The following is a 25,714-nucleotide window of genomic DNA, read 5'->3' on the forward strand; positions in this document are numbered from 1 at the left end:
GGCAGTTCTTGGGTCCTGGATCTTTTAGCTTTGCTTGAGGGACAGGCAAGTTGTTTCCAATGATTCACGATTATAAACAGCAGCAGGGTAAACATCCTTCTAACAAAAGCCTTGCGGACATCCTTAATTATTTCCTTTGCATAAGTTCCTGGGCTTAGAATCACTCTGTCAGAGAGGGAGGGAGGCTTTCAGGCGTTTTCTCTGAGTTTCCATAGTGCCAATGAAGCTGAAATGTGAACTTTAGGGGGAGGTATTAATTGTGGAGTAATGTACCAAAGGGCTGCTCCAGTCCAATGGGGGAGCAGAGCCACCTACATGAAGGAGACTTCAAAAAGATGACAGAGTCGGGTTGGGTGTAAGTGGTAGACTTGACGAGGAAAAGTCATGTATTGAAACTCTGAATGGAACAGAAGGCAGTGTTCACTAAACCTCATGTCTTTCGTCTTTCTTCTTGAGCAGAGATTATTCTGTAGCTTCTTCATTCAGTCTTTCATGGTTTAATAGTTTTGCCTCATGCTAATTAAACACCTTTTTACAGGTGGGAGGATTTGTCTTGTGTAAGGTAAGGAGGGAGGGGAGTGCTGCGTGGCGGGGAGAGTGGGGGCTCTGCAGGGGTCAGAGAGGAGGGGTCCCCGGACCGAGGGCCCCCCAGGCACACATCACAGAGCACCCGCATGTGCTCTGTCAGCAGAACTAGTTATGGGGACTAGTCTGTGTCTTCTCGAACCCCATAACTGAGCATTCCAAGCATTTCGTTTTTAAACCAGAATTGTCACTGACCTGAGGTCCTAGCTCTCCGTGTGTGGGGTGGTGGTGGGGGGCTTGCCTTCTGAGCCGCGGACCCTCATCCTGCACTTGCAGTCATGCTGCGTTGAGAACGGAGCACGACCCCACCTCTCTCCGAGGGTGTGGCTTGAGTGGCCTCTGCCGCATGCTCTGGGCAGTGAGCGTTGTCCCCCTGGCCAGATGGACTGCAGTACCCCAGGGAGTGTGATAGACGTCGCTGGTATCGGTTTGGATGCAAACAGCAAGGGACTCGGTTTCTGTTTTTTCCCAGTGATCCCTGTCTGCCTGCCCTGAGCTAGCGTCCTCTCCCAAACCTGCCACCCCCAGCTCTTCTTGCCCCATTTGAACAACAAGCAAGAGGTACCAGGGAACACGGACAGAGCAGATTTCTGTCCCCTTCCTGTAGACATGGACAGTCCCTCAGCTGCAGGGCAGACAACTGTGACACCCTGTGAGATAAATACATGCAGCCCGGCAGGCGTCCAGGCCCCGGAACGGGGTTCTTTCACACCCTCCCCTCCCCTCCTTCCTCTGGGCCCCAGACGCCCCGGAGTCTGAGGCGGTTGGGTGCCCTGGCTTCCTTTCTGGAGACGTGCTTCCTGCCCCATCTCCCGGGACACATCAAGACGGCTGTGCTCCGGCCCAGAGCAAGTGCTCGGAAATGGAAGAGGCGCCGGCATTCGCTTTGTTAAGGTTGTCTGAGCATCACTCAGTGAGGAACAGGAGGCGATTCAGAGCCGAGGGGAACATGGCATCCTCTCATTTGCATGAAGCTTGAGAATTAAGAGAACAAGCTAGCTGGTTCTGCACTGCCAGTGCAGTGGCCACGAGCCAGCTGTATTGCCATTTGAATTAATTACTACCAGGGATTTCCCAGGTGGTCCAGTGGTTAAGACTGTGCTTTCACTGCTGAGGGCATGGGTTTGATCCCTGGTTGGGGAGCTAAGATCCTGCATCCCATACAGTGTAGCCAAAAAAAAAAAAAAAAATTGCAGCCAAATAAAATGAAGAATTCAGACCTGCAGTCACACCACCACATTTCAACTTGTCAGTAGCCACAGGTGCCTTATGGGTGCTGTTTTCAACAGCACACAGAACATTTTCACCATTGTGGAGAGTTCCAGTGCTTGTTTGAAGCAATGACTTGTGTCTTTTTTTTTTTTTTTTAAGTTACTATTGAATTTGTTACAATATCACTTCTGTATTATGTTTTGATTTTTTGGCCATGAGGCATGTGGTATCTTAGTTCCCTGATCAGGGATCAAACTGGCACCCCCTGCATTGGAAGGTGAAGTCTTAACCACCAGACTGCCAGGGAAGTCCCTGACTTGTGTCTTAAACAGCTCAATAGAGATCCAAAGGCAATGTAACCAAGAAAAAAAAGTCAGCCTCTGCATATCTGAGTATTAAAACTGAAATGAGGGAGCTTACATTTAATTAAAACTTAATAGCTGTCAGCCTCTTTTCATCCATCAAACATTGGAGTGCCTGCTCTATGCTGAGGGCTAGCGATTCAAGAATGAAAAATCCACTCAGCCTGATGGATGAGAAGACTGTGGGCTTCTCGCCTTGTACGTCAGGCAGAAATAAGATGTGGGCTCCGATGTGGGAGGGCAGGTCCTCAGGCAGGCAGGGGGAGTTCTGATAGGCAGAAAAGAGCCCCATGAAAATAGAACCTTTGGAAGGGGGATGCTGGGACCATGGGCCCTGTTCCCCACCCCGACCTGGCTTTGTGCAGAGGCACCCAGAGATGCTGGTGGCAGCCAGGCTGTCTCATAACCCCTGTGGCGAGGTCTTTGCCCAGCTCTCAGGCTGGGCTGTAACCCCACTTCCCCATCTGGGTTTTCTGGAAGTAGCTTTTTCAGATCTTGTTCCAGGTTCTTACTAGCCCTGCAGTGCCTGCTTTTTGAAAGTGCTCAAGAAGAGATGACACGCGTATGAGGCCCCAGTTCTAAGGGGCCCTGGACAGCATCCCTTGAGGGTTTCCGTGACATTTCCCTGAAGATCTCAAGAAACTGGCAAGGGTGCTGTTTCCTGAGCTAGTGCTGAACACTGGCCGGGGCAGAGGCAGCTGTCACACTCCGGAGAGAACCTTCCAAGGCAAGAAGACAGACTCTCTCCAGCCAGTCTCTAACAGCCCAGAGTGTGAGAGTGTGAAGGGCCGGGCCCCGGCCAGCTCTGAGTCCCCAGCGAGCTGCTGCTGGTCAGGAAACGGTCTCCTTCTGATAACTCCCATTGTGATCTGTCTGCGGAGGATGCTGTTGTCACATTTATTAAAAGCAGCCATGGTGTTCTCAGAAACCACTTGCTTTCAAGGGTTTAACTTGAAACTTTAAGAAGTGTAACTTTAAGAAATCAAAACAAATGACCCCATCAGATAGGACTTGCTGGGCATCTGCAAGAGGTCCAATCTTTCACAAGTATGATAGTCTCTAGGGGAATCTTCAGGACCACATGGTGACTGGTGTCTAGTTTGCCAGATGGAGAAGTAAGGCTCACGGAGTTACATGCCTTGACCAGGGTCCATTCCAGCCTTGGCTAATCAGTGTGCACTGGGGCCCTCGGTCAGTCTGGGTCCTCTGGGAAGCAGATGCTAAGACAGAGATAGGAGTTGAAAAGAATTATGGGTACGGGGAGTAAGGCGGATGAAAGAACAGGGGAGATGAAATAGAATTGGGCAGGGAAAGCCTCAGACGGTGATGCGGGCCTGATAAAAGTCTCAGTCAACTTAGGGGGAAGCTGCTGTATAGAATAGGGAACTCAGCCTGGTGCTCCGTGATGACCTAGATGGGTGCGATGAGGGGGTGGGAGGGAGAGTCAAGAGGAATAAGATATAAGTATACTTAACAGCTGATTCACATTGCTGTACAGCAGAAACTAACACAACATTGTAAAGTAACTGTCCTCCAATTTAAAAAATATCCTATGATAAGCCATAGTGGAAAAGAATATTTAAAAAGAATGTGTATATATATATAATATATATATATACACACAACTGAATCACTTTGCTCTATAGTAGGAATTAACAACGTTGTAATTCAACTATACTTCAATAAACATCAGTAAGAAGAAGTCTTAGCTAACTCAACAGGGGCATCCCCAATCCCCAGCACCCCATATGATCATAGTCAGCTCCCGTGGTTGCCTGGGGAAGGCCTGGCCTCAGCTTGATTGCCTGAAAGGGGCGGCAGCTGGCGGCTGTCAGCTCACTGTCCCCTTGCAGCCCGATGGACGAGGTGCTGGGCTCAGTGGTAGACACGGAGCCCGTCATGTGTGAAGGGTCGTGTGAGGTGTGTCCCTCGGCCTGTGGCGTGGCAGGGATAATCTGTGCTCCTGCTCATCCTGCTGTATCAGCCCAGGCAGTGCTGGGATTCTGGGCTGTTAGGATAAGCCCCGAAGCAGACTTGCAGGGTGACTCTTCCTGACCTCGGGGAAATCACAGGCGAGGGGCGGAGGAGGAAGAGAGCTCCCACCTTATCCTGAGCCTCTGACCAGAGCTGCAACCCTGGTATCTTGTGACCCACAAAGCCTTAAGCCGTGTGGATTTGGAGGGACAGAGTAGTTGAACTGAGGCCGAAGCAGAGAAAAGTGTTTGATCATCACCTTTTTTTTTTTTTGCTAGAGGGAGCCTTAGGAAGTGAAAGCGAATCCAAGATTGGTGAGAATCCAGTCTTTGAAACCACAGGGTCACTTGGTCCCCAGTTTCTGCTTTTCTGGGACTCTTGTTACGAGTTTAAATTTGTAGCAGCAGCAGCCACAGCACTGCTGATTGCTTAGCCCATGTTGAGTACCGTTCTACCTGCTTCATGTGTATTGACTCAACATTCCCTACAATTGCTTCAGCTAGTCGTCATTGTAGCCTCATTCACAAGGGGGAAACTGAGGCATGGAGGGACAGAGTAGTTGAACTGAGGCCTGCACCTTTGCCTCTCAAGAAGAGTTTAGGGCCTCAAGGCACCCAGACATCTGTGTTGTGAGACTCTGTCCTGCTTTCCTGAGAAGGTTCTGGAAGCTTACCAATGACACCCTTTGCAGATGTTTATTCAGGACCCACTGGCTACCTGTGTGGAGATACTGGGGTTTTGCTTTCCAGAGATGCTCAGTCCCTCAGGAAAGAGGGACCAGTCATCCTGCCAGGGATGTTTGTAGGGTCTTCGCTCACCCTAGGTCACAGTTAGGACAGATATGTCCTAGGAAATATGGAACGTTCTGGAATTCCCTGTATCCATCCTAACCTCTCTGGGTTTCCCTCCCTCCATCTGCTCCCTTGAGTGCTCCTGGCTCCCACGGCTTACTGAAAAAGTTTCCTTTGGAGAGTAGATGGGGAAGGATGCCACCTCTGCTGGTGTTCAGGATTCACCCCTGGATTTGTAATATTGTTAAAGAAACCCACTCAGACTCAGAATTTCTGTATAAATGGCCAGAAGTATGAGAGCAAAGATGATTTAGGTCTGCCCCCCGCCCCCTGCAAAGCTCAGCATCAAAAAGGCATGGGATGAATTTCTTCCATCTCAGTTCATCTGTTGGTATGTTGAACCTCTCCCAGCCCTTCTGGACTGTCTAGCCTGGAAATGCTGCAACACGCACACACCCCAGAGCAAAGTTGGCTGTGTGCAGGCCCCTCGAAGGGCAGCAGTATGCAGGGTCCTGGCACCACCTCTCCACCAGCTCGGGTCCTGAAGTGGATGTTCTACACTCAGGGGAGTGGGGTCCTTCCTGACTCTGCCTTCCTTAGGGCCCCTGGTTCCCTGCTGCTGCTGCTAAGTCACTTCAGTCATGTCCGACTCTGTGCGACCCTATAGACAGCAGCCCACCAGGCTCCCCGTCCCTGGGATTCTCCAGGCAAGAACACTGGAGTGGGTTGCCACCTGGTTCCCTAGCAACAACCAAATCTGTGGTCTGAGCCATAGCAGGTGCGCTGCCGAGATGTACAGTGGCCCTGCCAGCCTGCCTTCGCCCCCATTTAGAAGCTGTGTGTTCTTAGCAAGTTGCTTTAGGTGTTTGAGCCTCAGTCTCTCCTCTGTGAAAGAGGAACAAGGAGAGTTTGTACTGCATGACATTGTGGGGGGAATTAAATGAGATTATGTCTGCAAAGCCTGAAACATAACGTGTACCACGTAGTAGAACCTGGATAAATCTGAGTAGCTGTTTCTTCCTGTTTCTTTGAGCCAGCATTCCAAGCTAATGATCTTCATCCTGACTTCAGATGCTAAAATTTTGCTTTCAGAGCATTTGTTGATTCATTCATTTATCAAAATTTGAGTGTCAGCACTCCATACAGAAATGAATGAGACGCTCTTTATTATGTGTCGTCTGTAAAATTTTGGTCATGCCCAGCATCAGTCTGCATTTTTGTTTATTTATTCATACGTCTGTTTCCAAAGATCTGAGTTGGCTACTTTCATAGGAGACTTGTGGGACTGTAAAGCCTGAAGTTTTTAAAAATCTTTTTAAAATCCAAGTATAATTGGTTTACAATATTATGTGTTTCAAGTGTACAACATAGTGATTCAATATTTTTATAGATTATACTTCTTATAAAGTAATTATAAAATATTGACTACATTCCCTGTGCTGTTCAATGTATGCTTGTAGCTTATTTATTTTATGTACAGTAATTTGTACCTCTTTAGGGCTTCCCTGGTAGCTCAGGCAGTAAAGAATCTGCCTGCAATGCGGAGACCTGGGTTCAATCCCTAGGTCAGGAAAATCCCGTGGAAACTGGAATGGCAACCCACTCCAGTATTCTTGCTTGGAGAATTCTGTGGACAGAGGAGCCTGGTGGGCTACAGTCCATGGGGTCGCAAGAGTCAGACACGATCGAGTGACTAACACACGCACAATTTCCTACCACTGTCTTGCTCCTCCCTGCTTCCCTCTCCCCTTTGGCGAGCACTAGTTCCCTGTATCTGAGTCTGTTTCTGTTTTGTTATGTTCATTTTTTTGTTTTATGGTTTAGGTTCCACACATGAGTGATTGCATATAGTATGTGTCTTTCTCTGACTTATTTCACCAAGCATAACACCGTCCAAGTCCACCCATGTTCTTGAAATTTTGCCATTTGCTTGCTTTCTTGTGGCTGAGTAATATCACATTGTATATATACCACATCTTTATCCATTCATCTGTCGCTGGACACTTAGGTTGCTTCCAAGTCTTGGCTATTGTAAATAATACTGCTGTGAATATTGGGATGCATGTATCTTTTCGAATTAGTGTTTTTGTTTTCTAGGAATGGAATTGTGGATCGTATGGGGATTCTATTTTCAGGTTTTTAAGGAACCTCCATGGTGGCTGCCCCAGTTTCCATTCCCACCAACAGTGTGGGAGGGTTCCCTTTTCTCTACATTTGTTATCTGCAGTCTTTTTTGATGATGGCCATTCTGACAAGGGTGCGATAAAACCTGTCATTTCGCATGGCTCTTCCTTCTCTCAGAGAGCAGATTGGAAGCCATTCCTATTCTGGGGAGCCCTGTCCTTCATGCCAGCATCCAGATAAGTCTGGGAGCTAAATCCACACTTCCAAGGAGCTGGTGAGGATCTTAGCCAAAAAAAAAAAAAAAAAAGTAAATGTAAAAGTATTGACCTGTTTTTCTTAGAGAAGAAAAATTTTTTCAAGAAACCAATAGGAAGACCTCAAGACCCAGGTTTCCGGAGTTCTGCAACGTGCTCTGGCTCTCAGATTTTAATGTCTACCTAATGCTCTCAGGTGGGGAAGGAAAACCTCAGCTCTTTGCCATGTTTCCGTCTCTGGGTGTATCTATCAGGGCCTGAGCCCCTGGCCGGGGCAGCAGCCTCTGAGGACCCTTTATTCCCATCCAGGGCGGCCAAGGGGGTTTAATTCCTCTCCGAGGCGGGCCCTTCCCTGTGACTCTGTTCTTTCCCCGTTGGTCGTGGAATTCCACCAGTTTCCTTCTCAGGGAGTGCAGGATTTGGCATGGTCGGGTAACTTTCCTGGCTCCGGCTCATCCAGTCCTGGCTGTGTTTTGCCTAGGAATGGACATGGAGTGATTCCTGGGGTTTCCCTGAGGTGCGGTGGACATGCAGCGATTGAATTCCACTCCTGTAACTAAAACATGGGTCCCCGGGGAAGTTTTGGTTTGGGGATCAAATGCCTGAAAGCAGACCTAATGGGTTTAAGGTTTTTAATCCCCACTTGCTGTCCTTGATCTGGCTGTAGTTTCGGCCTCCGAATCACTGCTGCGGTATTTGTGGGAGAGAGGAAACCTTGGGGACAGTGTCCGTTCCAAGCCTTCCCGAGGAGGCAGCTGTGGTTCAACCCTTTCCTACTACCTGTGTCCCTGGGGAACTGACCCGTGGTTTGCTCTCAGAGGGTGAGGGGTAGGTTCAGAGCTGGATGGGTGGCTGGATGGGAGCCCTGGTGACCAGCTTCCCCCGACACGGGTCAACCAAGGAAGTGGCTGTGTTGGAAAAATGGAGCGCACTTAACCTGCCACATAGGAGGGAGTTCACAGGGACTGGAAAGAGCATGCCCTTGGACGTGGGCCCCTGGGTTCAGACCCCAGCCCTGCCACTTACGAGCAGTGTGCCCATCGTCTCAGTAAAAACACGAAACGCTGCCTGGCAGGATTGCCTCGGACGGGAAATCAGACAATCCATGAGCATGGCTGGGGCCGGCAGATGAACAGATGGGCCCACATTTCCAGATAGGTGCGTGAACTGCTCATTTAGAGAGGCGGCACCTTATTGTAGTTTTGATTTGCATTTCTCTAATCCCATGGACGGAGAAGCCTGGTAGGCTGCAGTCCATGGGGTCGCACAGAGTCGGACACGACTGAAGCGACTTAGCAGCAGCAGCCGCAGTCATTATCGATATTGAGCATCTTTTCATGTGCCTATTGGCCCTCTGTACGTCTTCTTTGGAGAAATGTCTATTTAGGTCTTCTGCCCGTTTTTTGTTTGGGTTGCTTGTTTTTTTTGTTGTTGTTGAGTTGTATAAGATGTTCACATATTTTAGAAATTAATCCCTTGTCAGTTGCATTGTTTGCAAATATCTTCTCTCATTCTGTAGGTTGTTTTTGCATTTTGTCTAGGTTTCCTTGTTGCAAAAGCTTGTAAATTTGATCAGGTCCCATTTGTTTATTTTTGCTTTTGTTTCTAATGCCTTGGGAGACTGACCTAAGACTACACTGGTACAATTTATACCAGAGAATGTTTTGCTTTTATTCTCTCCTAAACATCAAGGTCATATTGTATAGCACAGGGAACTGTATATTCAATATCCTGTGACAAGCCATAATGGAAAAGAATATGAAAAGGATTATATATGAATCGGAGAAGGCAATGGCAAGCCACTCCAGTACTCTTGCCTAGAAAATCCCATGGATGGAGGAGCCTGGTAGGCTGCAGTCCATGGGTTCGGTTCGAGTCGGACACGACTGAGTGACTTCACTTTCACTTTTCACTTTCACACAATGGAGAAGGCAGTGGCAACCCACTCCAGTGTTCTTGCCTGGAGAATCCCAGGGATGGCAGAGCCTGGTGGGCTGCCGTCTATGGGGTCGCACGGAGTCGGACACGACTGAAGCGACTTAGCAGCAGCAGCAGCAGCAGCATATATGAATAGCTCAGTCGCTTTGCTGTAGAGCAGAAATTAACAGAACATTTTAAATCAACTGTAAATAATGGCTTCTCCGGTGGGTCAGCTGGTACTTGCCTGCCAATGCAGGAGACACAGGACGAGGGTTTGATCCCTGGGTGGGGAAGATCCCCTGGAGAAGGAAATGGCACCCCACTCCACTATTCTGGTCTGGAGAACCCAGGGCTACAGATTGTGGGGGTTACAGTCCATGGGGCTACAGTCCATTGAGGTTGCAAAGAGTCGGATACGACTGAGCCCACATGCACACATTACTTCAATACAATTTCAGAGTGGCGGGGCGGGGTGGGGCGAGGGGGTGGGGGTGGCTAACCTCTGGGCAGCACTTTTGCACCAGCAAAGTGAATATTCTGGGAAAGTGGGAAGGCGAGTGAAGTTCAGCCTTATGGGGAGGAGAAAGGCTTCCTCTCATCCTTTGGGGACAGAGCCTCCAATCCAGAGTTTAAGCGCAGGGTCACCTGCAGAGCATGAGGCACCTTTTCCAGACAAGGTCACACCTGTGAGCGGCTGGCACCTGTCGGCTCCCTTTTCCTCCTTTCTGGCTGATGTGGGGAGGGCAGAGTAGGGGAGTGGGCACTGCACCCGACTGCCAGGGTGCGTGCTGCACTTGGCATCTCTGTGGGCTCAGGTGAGTGCCATGACCTCGTGTGGCCACCTGCTTCTCCATCTGTAAAGGAGGAATAATATCAGTGCCTCCCGCAGGCTTGTGGTGAAGATGAAATGCAGTTCAGCCCAGAGGGAGCCTAGCCCAACACCTGCATACTCCCCGTGCCCAATACAGGCTGGTGGTCCTTGTAATTAGGAACCCGAGTTCTGAGTTAAGGAGGAGACTGGGAAGGGCCTGGGCAGTTTCTGTGCATCTTTAACTGGGAGTGGGATAGAGGAGAGCTTGATTCTCAGGGGTCATCTGTTCATACTGGCCCCAGGTGAGAGTGATTGTTTGTAATCAGTGTAGGTGGTTCTAGAACCCTTCTTAGAAGTCACCTGGAGAGTCTGTAAAAAATGCATGTTCTTTTTAAAACAGATTTGTTTTATTTTTATTTATTTGGCTGGCTGTGCCAGGTCTTATTTGTTATGTGCGGGATCTTTGATCTTCGTGGCAGCACGAGGGATCTTTAGTTGTGGCATTTGAACTCTCAGTTGCGACATGTGGGGATCTGGTTCCCTGACCAGGGATCGAATCCTGCCCTCTTGCATTGGGACCTCAGAGTCTTAGCCGCTGGGCCACCAGGGAAGACCCAGAAAACACGTTCTGATCTAGTGGAAAGGGGATGGAGCCTGAGATTCTGCCTTCCCCTTATGCTCCCAGTGGTTCTCCGTGCTGCTGCTCTGAGGACTGCAACTTGAAGTCAAGCAAAGGTCTGAAGCAGCCAGATGATTTTTCATGAGGAGCCTGTTGGCGGGGACGCTCGGCTCCTTGAGATGGTAACTGTACAGAAGGAAGAAGCATCTTATTGTCTTATCAAGAGTGCCAGGAAAGATTTGAGGGGGAGGGTATGTCTGTGTAACTCAGAGTGAGAGAAAAAGCCAATGTCATCTTTTCAGTGGCATGCCCTGAACTCGGTCCTCTCTCTCAGGATCAGCCCGGCCAAGAGCAGGGCTTCAGAAGAGGCAAACTCATTAGCTGGCCTGTGGAGCAGCCTTACTGGCCTGCAGCCTAGGTAAAGAGCAGCGCCAGGCTGTGGAGGAAGCCATGATGTTCTGTAAACACAGAGATACAGGCTCGTCCTCCCTCGAGCCACCCTGTGAATGTCAGGCATATGTATGCACACATGCCCCCTTATCTCTTGCTTCATTTCCTGTCACACAGGAATTGGGGGGGAAGAAACTTCCTCCTCCAAGCAGCTGATTAAGAGTTTGAACCAGACGGTGGTAATCGGGTACTTCATCAGCTGTTGTTGTTGGAACCATTGAGTACCTTGGGCTTCGAAGGAAAGTATGATTCAGCAAGTCCTTTCTCCAACATTTTTTTTTCTCTATTTTTGGGCTGTGCCACATGGCATGTGAGATCCCAGTACGCTGACCAGGGATCAAACCTGTGCCCCCTGCAGTGCAAGTGTGGTGACCCAACCCCTGGGCCACCAGGGAAGTCTCCCTTCTCCAACTTTAGATTTTGAAATAAATTTTTGCTTCTCTGTCTCAGCTCTCAGCTGGGAGAGTCCATCCTGGGATTTAAGCTTTCCAGGTTGGATACCCAGTAGAGGAATAGACCACTGTTTCTTTCTTTTTTATTTTAAATGTAGATCTATTTTTTGGCTGTGCTGTATGGAATGTGGGATCTTAGTTCCCTAACCAGGGATGGAACCTGTGACCCCTGCATTGGGAATGCTGTCTTAATCACTACACCGCCAGGAAAGTCCCCTGCCATTGTTTCTTGCAGCCATTTCCCTTCCTTTGTACACAGTGAATTCTCCCCCTCATTTAGTTCTTGCGTTTTTTTTTTTTGTTTTTTTTTAGCAGCATCTATTTCAGTTAGCAAATTGCCAACATCCGCTGGATCATAGAAAAAGCAAGAGAGTTCCAGAAAAACATCTATTTCTGCTTTATTGACTATGCCAAAGCCTTTGACTGTGTGGATCACAATAAACTGTGGAAAATTCTGAAAGAGATGGGAATACCAGACCACCTGAATCTGCCTCTTGAGAAATTTGTATGCAGGTCAGGAAGCAACAGTTAGAACTGGACATGGAACAACAGACTGGTTCCAAATAGGAAAAGGAGTTCGTCAAGGCTGTATATTGTCACCCTGTTTATTTAACTTATATGCAGAGTACCTCATGAGAAACGCTGGACTGGAAGAAACACCAGCTGGAATCAAGATTGCCGGGAGAAATATCAATAACCTCAGATATGCAGATGACACCACCCTTTTGGCAGAAAGTGAAGAGGAACTTAAAAGCCTCTTGATGAAAGTGAAAGCAGAGAGTGAAAAAGTTGGCTTAAAGCTCAACATTCAGAAAACGAAGATCATGGCATCTGGTCCCATCACTTCATGGGGAATAGATGGGGAAACAGTGGAAACAGTGTCAGACTTTATTTTTCTGGGCTCCAAAATCACTACAGATGGTGACTGCAGCCATGAAATTAAAAGACGCTTACTCCTTGGAAGGAAAGTGATGACCAACCTAGATAGCATATTCAAAAGCAGAGACATTACTTTGCCAACAAAGGTTTGTCTAGTCAAGGCTATTGGTTTTTCCTGTGGTCATGTATGGATGTGAGAGTTGGACTGTGAAGAAGGCTGAGCGCGGGAAGAATTGATGCTTTTGAACTGTGGTGTTGGAGAAGACTCTTGAGAGTCCCTTGGACTGCAAGGAGATTCAACCAGTCCATTCTGAAGGAGATCAGCCCTGGGATTTCTTTGGAAGGAATGATGCTAAAGCTCAAACTCCAGTACTTTGGCCACCTCATGCGAAGAGCTGACTCATTGGAAAAGACTCTGATGCTGGGAGGGATTGGGGGCAGGAGGAGAAGGGGACGCCAGAGGATGAGATGGCTGGATGGCATCACTGACTCGATGGACGTGAGTCTGAGTGAACTCCGGGAGTTGGTGATGGACAGGGAGGCCTGGCGTGCTGCGATTCATGGGGTCGCAAAGAGTTGGACACGACTGAGCGACTGATCTGATCTGATTTCAGTTAGCATTTATTCACTGTGCTGATATAAATTTGGAGTTGGTGGGAATTTCTGGACCCAGCCCTGTCCCATGGGGCTTTTGGAGTGAAGGAGGAATTTGACATTCCCCAGCTCCTGGAAAATCCCATGGATGGAGGAGCCTGGTAGGCTGCAGTCCGTGGGATCGCAAAGAGTCAGACACGACTGAGCGGCTTCACTTTCCCTTTTCTCTTTCATACATTGGAGAAGGAAATGGCAACCCACTCCAGTGTTCTTGCCTGGAGAATCCCAGGGACGGGGAAGCCTGGTGGGGTGCCGTCTATGGGGTCACACAGAGTTGGACACGACTGAAGCGACTTAGTAGCAGCAGCAGCAGCAGCTCCTGCAGTCTGCCTTGTGGAAGGGTGGTGGGTGTTTCAGCATAGACATGGCAAACTACTAATTTCTCTCACCTGTGCAAACACAACGAGCATCGGAGAGAGCCGGCTCCAGTGACTCCAAAGCTCAGCCCCCAAAGCCAGGGGGGAAATTGATCCCTTAATGTGGCTTTCTTCTCACTGGAGTTTCCTTCAGAGGATCATTCTGCGTTTGACTGAGAGCAGCCACAGACTGGCCCGACTGCCCTCGTGTGGGTGATGGAGGTGTCGTGGCATGCTCGGGAAAGTGCTTGCTAAGATTTCCAGAGGCAGTGGGTTCCAGCCCCGCTTCTGCTTGGGATTCTGCAGCCGTGGCCCCTCGTGGTGAGACTGAGGCTGGGAGTTGCCCTGGGAGCCCTGGGTGCGGGGTCAGGGGGGCACAGATCCTGGGGTGTTACTGAGCAGCAGCAGGCAGCTTATAGGAACCCCCACTGTTGGGGGCCCGGCTCCTCTCACACCCAGTGTGGTGTGATTCGATTCCTCACAGGATCAGATATACAGACTCTAAGACTGAGCTGGAAAGAAAGGCTCCAGTAAGGAGACCCTTCCTGTTCCCTGGGGGTTGAAGGATTGAGCACAGGGACCCATGTGGCTCCTTATGAACCTGACACCATGTCTCTGAACAGATTAGGGTGGTGTCCCTCGTGGGCTCTGCCAGCCTTTGCTGAATGACTGTCTGAGGGTCTCAGTCCTCCATGGTCTGATCTGAGGGTCTACACCTCTTTGCTCAGCCGGAATGTCCGAGGGGAGCAGTGTCATTCTGAGACCAGGGTTGGGGTGAACATTTGAGATCCCAAGATGAAGGAGGCTTTCAGAAACGAGTTAGAGGAGCCTGCTTCAGCTTTCTGCTGCCCTAGGGAGGCTGTATAAGGTCCTTCTAACCTGTGCTATTAGTCACCTTGTCCAGAGATGCATAAAGGAGAATGCATTCCGTTCCCAGGCCAGGGGGCCATGAGCTTTTTCATAACATGCCTGATACTCTTGGGAGGGGAACTGCACTTCCTTTCTGGGCTGCGTGAGATATGGGCAACTCACAGAATCAGATATAGGCCCTTGTTCCGCTGAGCGAGTGGCGTGGCACTGTCTGCTCTTTAAGCATGAGCATGGATTCTGTTTAAAGTTTCATTGTACAGGTCCTTGTAGCTCAGTGCCAGCCGTGCCTGACCAAGGGTGCTTGGTATTCTCTGATACAGCTCTTCCATTGACTACTTTGCAGAAACTAGGGACAAAACTCTAGGTCAGAACTGTTTTTGTAACATGTTCTATACCCAAATGTGTCTCTCTGTCGTCTTGGCACATCTTGCTCTTCTCCTCTGGGGAGTAGGGTCCTGCTGGGGACGATGGTTCATCTCCAGGGCAGACTTGCCTTGTGGCTCAGTGGTAAAGAACCCATCTGCCAAAGTAGGAGATGCAGGTTCAGTTCCTGGGTTGGGAAGATCCCCCAGAGAAGGAAATGGCAACCCACTCCAGTATTCTTGCCTGGAGAATCCCATGGGCTAGGAGGAGCCTGGCGGGCTACAGTCTGTGGGGTTGCAAACAGTCGGACATGACTTAGCAACTCAGCAGCAGCAACATCCTCAGGGCAGCTTTTTGGTTCAAGATGAAGGACGTAGAGCCACGTTCTTGCCCTGTTGTAGGCAAACTCATCTAGCTCTGGTGTGCCTTGGGCTAGAGGTTGTGGTTTATAATTTCACTCTGTTGTTACTTCTTTCCTGTCACCCTAAAGGTACATATCATGGGGTGGGGAGCAAGAGTGGGACACAGTAGAAATGGCATTTCTAAACTTCTCATTTTTTGTTTATTCATAAATTTTTAATGAAATTTCACAATTTTAAATTATTCACAAATTTGTATAAACACAACTCAGTTTGAAAAAGAGAACATTTTCAAGCACCTTCCTCCAGAAACCCTTCTTCCTGGTTATACCCTGCCTTCTTCTCCCGAGAGGTCAGTGTGTTCCTGACCTCTAACACCACCCTGAAATTTCACCTGCTTTTAAATGTCAGATAAACGGACTCAGGCACTGAGTACACTACTGTCCCCTGTATTTTTTGCTCAGTGTCTGTGAGATTTGTCCATGAGGTTGCAGTCGACTGTTCATTGATTTTTCGTTGCTGTATAGAATTCTGTTTCTACACCACAGTTTAGTTTTTCTAGCATTGATGGCTCTTAGGGTTTCTTCTAGTTTGGGGCCATTACAGACCCAATATTTTGTGCGTGTCTCCTGTAGACGTATGTGTGCGTTTCTGCTGTGTATGTTCCTAGAAAGCGGATTGCTGGGTCTGAGGGCAGACACCTGTATAGCTTTCTATAGCTGTATAGTTGATTTGTTTTGCGAAGTGGTTGTGATCGTTCACACTGTGCCCAGGAAGGGTGAGGGTCCCATGTGCTCTGTATCCTTGCTAGCACTTGGTGTTTTCAGTCTTTCTGGTTTTAGTCTTCTACAGGATGTGAAGTGGTGTCTCATTTGGATTTCTCTGGTGACAGAGTTGAGCATCTTTTCACCTGTTTATTGGCTGCTTTTCCTTCGTCAAGCATCTGTTCAAGTCTTTGGTCTATTATTCATTGTTGATTTGGGGGAATTCTTTATACATTCTGGATAGGAACCCTTTGGTGGTATGTGTTCCCAAGCAAACTCAGATGTTCTCTAGGCACGTTAAAATCATGACGGGTTCACAGTAGGAGGCCCTTCCTTCTGCCTCTCCCCCCGCCACCACCACCCTCAGCACTGTATAATTCTGGGGAACATCTCCCAGAGAGCATTCAGACAACACACTCACGGCTGGGTGAGGATTTAGCATTGGCTGCACTTGCCTGGTACTGGATTGTGACCGAATGCCCTTTATTCTTGATGTGCAGGGTCCTTGTGGGTGCACCAAAGGCGGATTCCAAGTACAGCACTTCAGTGAAGTCCCCTGGGGCTGTGTTTAAGTGCCGAGTCCACACCAACCCTGACCGGAGATGCACCGAACTGGACATGGCTCGAGGTGGGTAGATTTTTCACTGCCAAGATGGGGATGGGTTCTGCACCCTCATGCTATCCTCTTTTTCTTCCTAACTATTCACTCACTTTTCCATCTCTCTTTCATTCCCTCCTTCTCTCCCTTCCTTCCTTCCTTCCTTCCATCCATCTACCCATCCATTCATCTGTGCTCAGTACCTATTACTTCTACGCACTGGGATATACCAAACAAAGATCCTACTATCCTGGGCCTTACCAGTTAGTAGGTAAAAGAGACATTAAAACAAATAAAGATCAGAGAAGAGGGGAGGTGAGTATTTGATCTGATCTAGATTGGAGGGTCTGGGGAAGTGACTTTGACACTGGAAAGATGCACAGCGTTTAGCTGGGCAGGTGCTAGAGGCAGAATCTCCAATGGGAGGAAAGTTTGTGGCATTTTAAAATCCAGAGCAAGCCCCAGCATCCCTGGAGTGGTAAGCAGGGGACCATGGAAGCAGGGGAGGATGGCATGGTGAACTGGGGTAAGGTGTTAGGATTCCGTTCCACGTACCATTAAAAGTGATGTTAGGTTTTATGATTTAAGTAGGCAAAGATATGATTGATAGGTGTTTTTAAAAGCCCCCTTGGTCTGGTGGAAAGTTCATCATCTTTGGACGTCAGATCTGCCTGGGTTCGGAGCCCAGCTCTGCCTGTTACTTGTTGGGACTCACTGGATGTCTCACTGGATGTCTCCGAGGCTCTTTGGCCTCAGTTTCCTCACCTGTAAAATCAGAAGGATGATAGCCACCTCACAGGGATTACTGTGAGAGGACTGATGGGATAATAGAAGTGAATACACAGAACTGTGCTTGGCACAGAGTCGGTTCTCAAAGTAGCAGTTATTTTACGGAAGTCATCACTTCGAGTCCTCGATTTCGCCAAAGTCCTTTCTCCTCAAGATCTTCTATTATTTTCATTAAATGAGGAATTGTCATGCCTCTCTTTAGCAGAATAGGAGAGGTGTCCGTGGCATTCTCCATGACTGGTTTGTGGGCTGTTACTGGTCCATAACAAATTAAGGAGCTTACTTTGTAATATACATCAGCAATTTGCTTCCTTGGTGAAAAGTCTTGCTATGAAAAAAAGTCGGATGAATTAAACAACATAAATGGTGGTGGAGTCAATTTACATCTTGTTGCAAGTTCCTCATTTAAGGGCTGGTGATGTGGTAGGCGCGGGCGTGCAGCTGTTCCCCGAGACCCTTAGCGCGAAGGTTAGAGGTCACGCTCCGCCAATGGTCGGCAGGGCGGTGTTCTTCTCGGCGGAGAGTGTGGTGAGAGGTGGACGTCGGCCTTCTCCCCGGCCCTCCAGGCCTTCAGGCTCAGGCAGCAGGGGAGGCGGGGCCCCGGGGACAGGCCGAGGGCTGTGTCCTCCTGAGCCGTCGTCACGGCGGCCCACCGGCCCTGGCCCAGGCCTGGAGGAGGCGGGGAATCTCGCCTGACCTCTGCAGCGCGATGGCAGCAGGCATCTCCCTGGGTTGACGTCTGAGGAACCCAGCCCCCATTTGGCGGCCTAGGGGCCGCTGGGTGCTGGGTGCCTGGCTCCCTCAGCAGTGATGGTCCCTGACCCTGAGGGTACTTGGGGCTGAGAGCCGCCTCTCAGCTGGGCTGAACACTGGCAGGAGGACCCAGGCTGGGGGCTGGACCAGCCCTTGGGCAGGGGGATGGGCCTGCTCGGGGACCCCTCCTCATAGCCAGGCCTGGACCTCGGAGAATGAGAGTTGAGTCTTGGGACTTGAGTCCTGTCTTGTCAGAACAGAGAATAACATTGGTTTGGGTAGAGGTTTATGGGAACATTGTGACCTGACCTCAGGAACAAAGGATCTGACACCAAGAAGTTTGTCACAGCCCCTCCCTCACCTTTCCTAGGAAAGGCCTTTGCTGAGAGCTTTCTGGGAGTTTGGGGTTTTAAGGCACGAGCCACCTGTCTCCTTGCAGGGCCCTGCACTTAACCTTTCTCTTCTCCACCCCTGACTTGTATTGTCTGGCCTCACTGGGCTCAGGGATTTGCTTTCACTGACAGTAACAAATGCGTGGGTTGTAGACTGCCCTTTGGAAGGTAGACAACAGCGTTCCTCAGGCCAGGTCTGACTTTCCTGTCTTTCCTCAGGGAAGAATCGGGGCATGCCCTGTGGAAAGACCTGCCGGGAAGACCGAGATGATGAATGGATGGGGGTCAGCCTGGCGCGGCAGCCCAAGGCCGATGGCCGTGTGCTGGTAAGGCCTCCTGGGGGAGCCATGGGGAGGGGGTGGCAGCCTGGAAATGAATGACTTTGACCCCTTTGCAAAGCTGGATGGTATGGCGATAAGGGCATGGCTTTGAGATTGCCTCTTCTGGAAGACTGCTTGGACAAATGATACATCTTTTTATTTTCTTTGTCTGTCAAATGTTAATCATGTCTATTCCAGGGTATTGAGATGTGGCTATTGAAAAAGGGCAAATGAAATGTATGTGGAAAGTGCTTTGTATAAATAAATTTCGATCATTACATAAGCATTTTCCTGTGGGTATCTTTTTAAATTGAGTTACAATTTACATAAAATTGTTGTTGTTTAGTTGCTGAGTCGTGTCTGACACTTTTGCAATCCCATGAACTATAGCCCCACCCTCCCCAGCCTCCTCTGTCCATGGGGTTTCCCAGGCAAGAATACTGGAGTGGGTTGCTGTTTCCTTCTCTAGGGAATCTTCCCAACCTAGGTATCCAACCTGAGCCTCCTGCACTGGCAGGCGGATTCTTTACTACTGTGCCACCAGGGAAGCCCTTCCATAAACTGCACAGATCTTAAGATTACAGTTTGGGTTTTGGCATTTATACACACTTGTGTGACCACCCACCCATCAAGATACAGAACATTTGTCGTCCCAGTCATTTTCTTATGTTCCTTACTGGCCAGAAAAACAAAATGTAAAACAGAAGTAATGCTGTATCAAATTCAGTAAAGACTTTTAAAACTGGTCCACGTGAAAAAAAAATATCCAGTCACTCTGGCCACATTGCAAGTGCTCAGTAGTCACAGATGTCCACTGGCTGCTGCGTCGGCTGGCACAGAGGAAACGTGGTCTCAACAGAATCTGTAACTGACCCAGAGGTCTTGTTTTGTCCACTTTTGTCCTTCACACTTTTCTCTTAAGGTATAACACTCAAGTTCTTAACGTGCCCAGTTTCATTGAAGAGCCTGGCACATGTGTTCATGTATACATGTATTTATGTTTCTGACTTCATAGGCCTTTTATTGAAAGCTATATAAATGTTTTTGAGAAGGGAAAATAATATTAGCTGCCATTTCTGGAGGGCTTCCTTTGGGCCACAGGCTGTAAAGCTGGGGGTTTCACATATATTTAATCCACAGGGAAAACCAGATTTTCCTTAAGGATCTAGGCAGAGTGTTTCTGAGCCCTCTCTGAGGAGCCCGTTTTGCGTTCAGCTTCTCAGTGGTAAGGGCTATTGGTCTGAATTCTGCCTGCCTCTCAGCACAAATCAGGCGTTTCCCCGTTGGGCCCCTCTGGGGAGAGAGGAAGCAGCTGGATGCTGTCGCCAGCATCACAGGGCCTCCCTACTAGACACCGTGGGTCATGCTGAGCCCCCCAGCCCAGCATTTGCCTTGGTTTCCAGCCCTTTAATCACTGTCACCCACTGCCCTGGACCTTCTCCAACATCTGCCTTCCCCCAGACATGGTGGCCTGACCCTGACTGCATGACCAGGCCCAGGAGGCTTGTCTGTCATCCTGTGGGAAGGAAGACAAGAAGCTGATCCATCCGTAAATCAAAGTGGCCTGAGGTCAGTATTCAGAACAAAGGAGATGGGGGTCTAGTGGCAGCACAGTACACAGTCCCGAGAGCTCCGAACCTCGACGCAGAGGCTGCTCCCGTGAAAACGCTTCCCCTCCCCATGGAAGGATGACCTCCAGGTGGCCGAGAGCTTCTTCCTGGAGGGTTCTGCATCATTGCAAAAGAGTACCCGGAGGGGCTGTCTCTGTGGACGTGAAGAGCGGTGAGGATCAGGGGGACCATTGAGCCAAGGAAGCTGGAAAAGACCAGCTGGAGTGTGATGCTCCTGTTCTAATTCATTGTATGCAGAGTTAATTTTTTCATGTTTTATGCAATTACTGTAGCGTCTATTCTGGCAGCTACTCTGTGGGGGGTGGGGAAGGAGAGGCATCCAGCAGCATCTGCTTTCCTCGTGGCTTTTTTGTATTGTGGTCAAAAACAACCCGAGGGCTTCCCTGGTGGTCCAGTGGTTAAGAATCTGCCTTGCAATGCAAAGGACACAGGTTCGATCCTTGGTCTGGGAAGATCCCATGTGCAGTGGCGCAACTAAGCCCATGCGGCAGAACCACTGAGCCATGTGCTACAGTTACTGACGCCTGTGCGCCTGGAGCCCATGCTTTGCAACTGGAGAAGCCACTGCAATGAGGAGCCCATGCACCTTAACGAAGAATAGCTCCTGCTCACGGCAGCTAGAGAAGGCCTTCTAGAAGCAATGAAGACCCAGCACAGCCAAAAACCAAAGTAAATCTTTAAAAGAAAAAAACCCTATGAAGTTGGGACTTCCCTGCCAGTCCAGTGGTTAAGACTTTCCTTCCAGTATAGGGGGTACAGGTTTGGTCTCTGGTTGGAGAGCTAAGATCCCACATGCCTCAGGGTCAAAAAACCAAAACAGAAAGCAAAAGCAGTGTTGTAACAGATTCAATAGAGACTTTAAAAATGATCTGCATCAAAAAAGATCTTAAAAACCAACACGAAATTTACCATGGTATCCATTGTTATGTGTATAGTATAGTGAGCTATATGTACATTGTTTTACAGCAGACTTCTAGAACTTTTACATCTTGCAAAATAAACTCTAAACTTATTCAGCCTCACTCTTCCCCCCAGTCCCAGGCAACTTTCTTTCCTTAGGAGTTCGGCTACTGTACATACTGTATGATCCCATTTGCATGATTCATTTGTCTTTTTTGTGACCAGCTTATTTCACTTGGCATAGTGTCCTCAAGTTTCATCCATATTGAAGTATAGGGCAAGATTTCCTCATTTTTTAAGGCTGAATAATATTCACTGTATATATATACCACATTTGCTTTATCCATTCATCTATTGATATTTGGGTTGCTTCCACATCTTTTTTTACAAATTTTTTTGCCATGCTGCGTGGCATGTAGGATCTTATTTTCATGACCAGGGATCGAACCTGTGCCCCCTGCAGTGGAAGTATGGAGTCCTGTGCCATTCATTGCACCGCCAGGGAAGTCCTACTTCCGTGTCTTGGTTATTGTGCATAATGCTGCTGTAAATATTGGTGTGCAACTCTCTCTCGGAGATCCTGCTTTCAGTTGTTTTGAATATAAACCCAGAAGTGGCATTGCTAGATCTTATTGTGATTTTATTTTGGATTTTTTGAGGACCGCCCCCTACTGTTTTCCACAGTGGTTGTACCATTTTACATGCTTCCCAGCAGTGCACAAGGGGAGGGTTCCAATTTCTCCATGTCTTTGCCAACACTTTATTTTTTGTGTGTGGGAACTGCCCTAATGTGTATGAGGTGGTATCTCACTGTGATTTGTATTGTCCTAACGATTAGTGGTGTTGAGCATCTTCTCATGGGCTTGTTGGCCATTTGTCTGTCTTCTCTGAAGAAATGTCTGTTCAGGTCCTTTGCTTATTTTTTAAAATGGGTTGTTTTTTGTTGAGTTCTTCTCATGGCTTTTTGCACGTATGCCTTCTTGTCAGGAAAGGCCTATCCCAGGTCCAGTCTGTCCTCCCTGGTTTAGACTCTGCCACCTCCATGAAGCCTGTTACCATGATGGTGTTGTCAGGAAAAAGCTGAGCATCTTTGGGTCATCAGAAGTTCAGCGTTATGTTATTATCTTATGTGCATGACTTGTTTTGTGCGTATATGTCCTTTTTAATGGGAGCCACTTGGGGATAGAGACCAAATTTTTGACCCTTTCCACTCTCAGCTCTAGGAGAAGGTCTCTCTAAGGAGTGGCTTCTGAAAGTATGTTTGAATAATGTAAAGAAGGTGAAAGTGTTAGTCGCTCAATCATGTCTGACTCTTTGCGACCACATGGACTGTAGCCTGCCAGGCTCTTCTGACCATGGAATTCTCCAGGTAGGAATACTGGAGTGAGTAGCCATTCCCTTCTCCAGGGGATATTCCAGACCCAGGGATTAAACTCAGGTCTCCTGCATTGCAGGCAGATTCTTTACTGTCTGAGCCACCAGGGAAGCCCTAATGTAGGGACTGAGTGTCAGTACTAAAGCAATTAGAAACCGAATCAATTGCCATCTTTTTGGTGGCTGACTCTAAGCAGCTGAGGATGCATGAGACAAAGGCTGTAAAATGCCCCTTGGAACTGACAGGTGACATTAGGAGACAAGGAGGGTGACCCAGTCCATATTTTTGTTTTGGAGGTTTCATATCCATTTGAATTTTCTTTCATGTCTTATTTATGTCAAAACTTTCTGGCAGGCAAGTGTTTATCTTAAAATTAAGAACAGGAAGATACGTTTCGTTCAATCGCATTTTGAGAACTCTGTAGTTGTCTGGGGGTGTTGGCCTCATACCTATATCCCCAAGAAGCATAATACTGGATTCCAAGGTTGGGTTTGAAATGGGAGAGGTGGGATAGCTCTTTTTGAAAGTAGCATCTGATGCTGATTTTAAAGTAAAGAACGGATAGAGAGTTTGAAAGCTGTGATGGAGAGTTAAATACCTTGATAATGAATGGCATTTTCTGGTCCACAGACCCACCAGCCAGCTCTGGCAAGATCCAGGATGTTGGGCCTGTCTGGCAGGCTGCCCTCAGCTCAGTGCCTGCCAGTCTCGCATCCACCACCTTGTGGTTCTTCCGGCACCCCAGGGACCAAGTGATAACACACATGGACACAGCATCGGGATTAGAGGCCCCTTCCCCTTGTACTTTCACCCCACACCCCCAGTGTGCAGGTGACAGTTCAAGAAACAGGGGGAAAGTCACTTCTGGTAATAACTACCCAACAAACCCGGCATGGGCACTGAGCCGTCTCTTCAGCCTAGGAGCGCAGCTCACAGTGTTCAAGTCTGACCTTTCTGTTTTTCAGCAGAGTCTGCAAGGCTCAGGCAACAACTAAAGACAGCAACTAGCTGACTTCTGGGAGGAAGCGGTGTTCTCCAGCTCTGTCTCTTGGCTGTTTCCTTTCCAAGGGTCAGGGCTGTTGCTGTCTTTCTATTCACCACTTCTCATCTTGGCCATTTTTTCAAAGCCACAGGATATACTTTGCATTTACTTCTGTTGCTTTGTTTCCTGATTTTTTTTTTAAGTAAACTTTTTGTTGAGCAGTAACAGCCATGCAGAAAAATGCCCCAAATCATCTGTATGCATCTCTTTTTATAGTTTTTTTTTTTTTATAAAAGTTTATTCTTAAATGAACAATGGTTTCCAAGACAACACTTCATTCTAGCTATAGGTGGCAACAGATATTGTGGCAGGGGATCCAGATGTTTAAACAGGAATGCAGCTAAGAGTCATCATTGCCGCAGGCATAAGGAACAACTTGCTTTTTGCCAGATTTCTTAATTCCATCTGTGGCCAGGAGGCCTCTCCCCACAGCCTTCACTTTTAGCTCGGCGAGTTTCTTCTGCTTCTCCTTGGATGCCTTATCTTCCTCTTCCATCTCCTTGGCTTGCTTCTTAGACTGCTTCAAGGGCTGCTTCTTGCCCCTTCACGGCCCGACGTGGCTCCTGCCGCCCCTTCCCCAGCTGTATATATATTAATGAATTTTCAGGAGGTGAACATTCTCAGAATGACTTTCCCAGAACCCCAGTAGTCGCCGTCCCTGGGCCTCCCAGGCCACCCCCTCCTCCGTTTAAAGGGGAGCTGCTTTGGGGGGTGGAATCTGTGGTATCAGGGCCCTGATCTCCTGCACCCCGTCTTCTCAGTGGCTGACGGCCTGTCTGCTCCTGACTGTGCTGGGTAGACCTGAGGCATGGGAAAAGCTCTGGTCATCTGTGCATGGTGAGGGTGGGTGGGGTGGCGGGAGAGCCATCTGGAGGGGCCCAGTACCTGCCCCCCTAATCCAGGAAGGACATTGTCATACCACAAAAAGGCCTTCAAAATAAATTGCTTCTTTATTTCCTTCTTATTCTTTTGGTAGCAAAAACAACCCTTGTAACTTGAAATATGTCAGATGCTGAGATGTGGGGTGGTCCTAGACCTTTCCCCCTTTTGTTATACTTTTCTGGAATCTGAGTTGGAGTAAGTCTTGCTGTTTCCAGAGGGTGCTCTCTTTTTCCTGTTGGAGGTCCCTGTCTCCTCCCTGCCCCCCACCCTTCTCTCTCACAGCAGAATTCATTTGGAAAGATTGATAGAGATTTTAATGCTTTGGAGACAGTCCCTAGGAATTTTTCTTAATGTTGGAGTCAGATTGACATGTGTGTATGTAGAAGGATAATCAGGGCTAAACAGTCTTTTCTTTCTGTAATTTATGTTCAGAGACACTTTTTCTTGTTTTCTTACATGCAAACTGCCTTTGACACTTTGATCTCTGACCTCACAGAATGCCTTAATTTTAGTTTAGTTTGCTGTGAATGCAATCTTTGGCTCTTCTAGGAATTCCCCAAGATCACTCCTTAAATAGTTTATGACACTTAAAAAAAAAAAAAAGGCAATAAGCTGGACATGAAATACAGAAGGTCCATCCTCATAAGAGTAGTGTGCACCATGACAGATACCCGCCTCCCTTTACAGTCCCTCTAACCCGTACATACAGTAAAACACGGAAAGCCCTGGGGCTTTGCCAAATCCATAAACTAAAAGATAACTGATTTACCAGCTAATTGGATGGTAAGCGATTCAAGTTTGGAAGCTATCAGAATGTAGTTGGAAATAAAAATAAAAACTTAGTGGAATGGAGTGATTATCCACTGAATGATAGCTTTGTTTAGCTTCTTGCTTGACATGATTTTAGTCTATCGAGATGTGCTAGAAGCACAGAACAGCACAGAATGGGGAGGAATGGAGGTGGTTTGCAGTATAAGGAATAACAAGAGATTGTTTTTCACGTTCATTGTCGTAGGGCAAGAGGCAGAGTGTGGGCAAGCTGAGATTTCCTGCCGCTCTGAGTTCCCTTGCTTTCTCATGGGTAGGGAGTGGCTTTGTCGGTGGCCCTTGGGTGGTTTGCTTGGAGGGATGAAGATCAGAGAGGTTGGCAGGCAGTGATTTTTTTCATCAAGTGACTTCGGGGATACCTAGGCCCTGGAGAGCCCCACTCCCTTCGTCCAGTGGCCTTGGCAT

The 25,714-nt window shown here is 48.3% G+C and overlaps 1 protein-coding gene across 1 annotated transcript in view; it reads left to right on the forward strand.

The window, feature by feature from the left end:
* Nucleotides 1-25,714, forward strand: part of ITGA9 (integrin subunit alpha 9) — a 364,229-nt gene that overhangs the window by 3,810 nt on the left and 334,705 nt on the right. The window contains exons 2-3 of the mRNA XM_061395904.1: nucleotides 16,300-16,427; nucleotides 18,551-18,657. Of these exons, the coding sequence (XP_061251888.1) occupies nucleotides 16,300-16,427; nucleotides 18,551-18,657 (235 nt within the window). The remainder of the gene's footprint in view (nucleotides 1-16,299; nucleotides 16,428-18,550; nucleotides 18,658-25,714) is intronic.

The sequence above is a fragment of the Bos javanicus genome, chromosome 22 (genome assembly GCF_032452875.1).
Source record: "Bos javanicus breed banteng chromosome 22, ARS-OSU_banteng_1.0, whole genome shotgun sequence".
In the NCBI taxonomy this organism is placed as follows: Eukaryota; Metazoa; Chordata; class Mammalia; order Artiodactyla; family Bovidae; genus Bos; species Bos javanicus.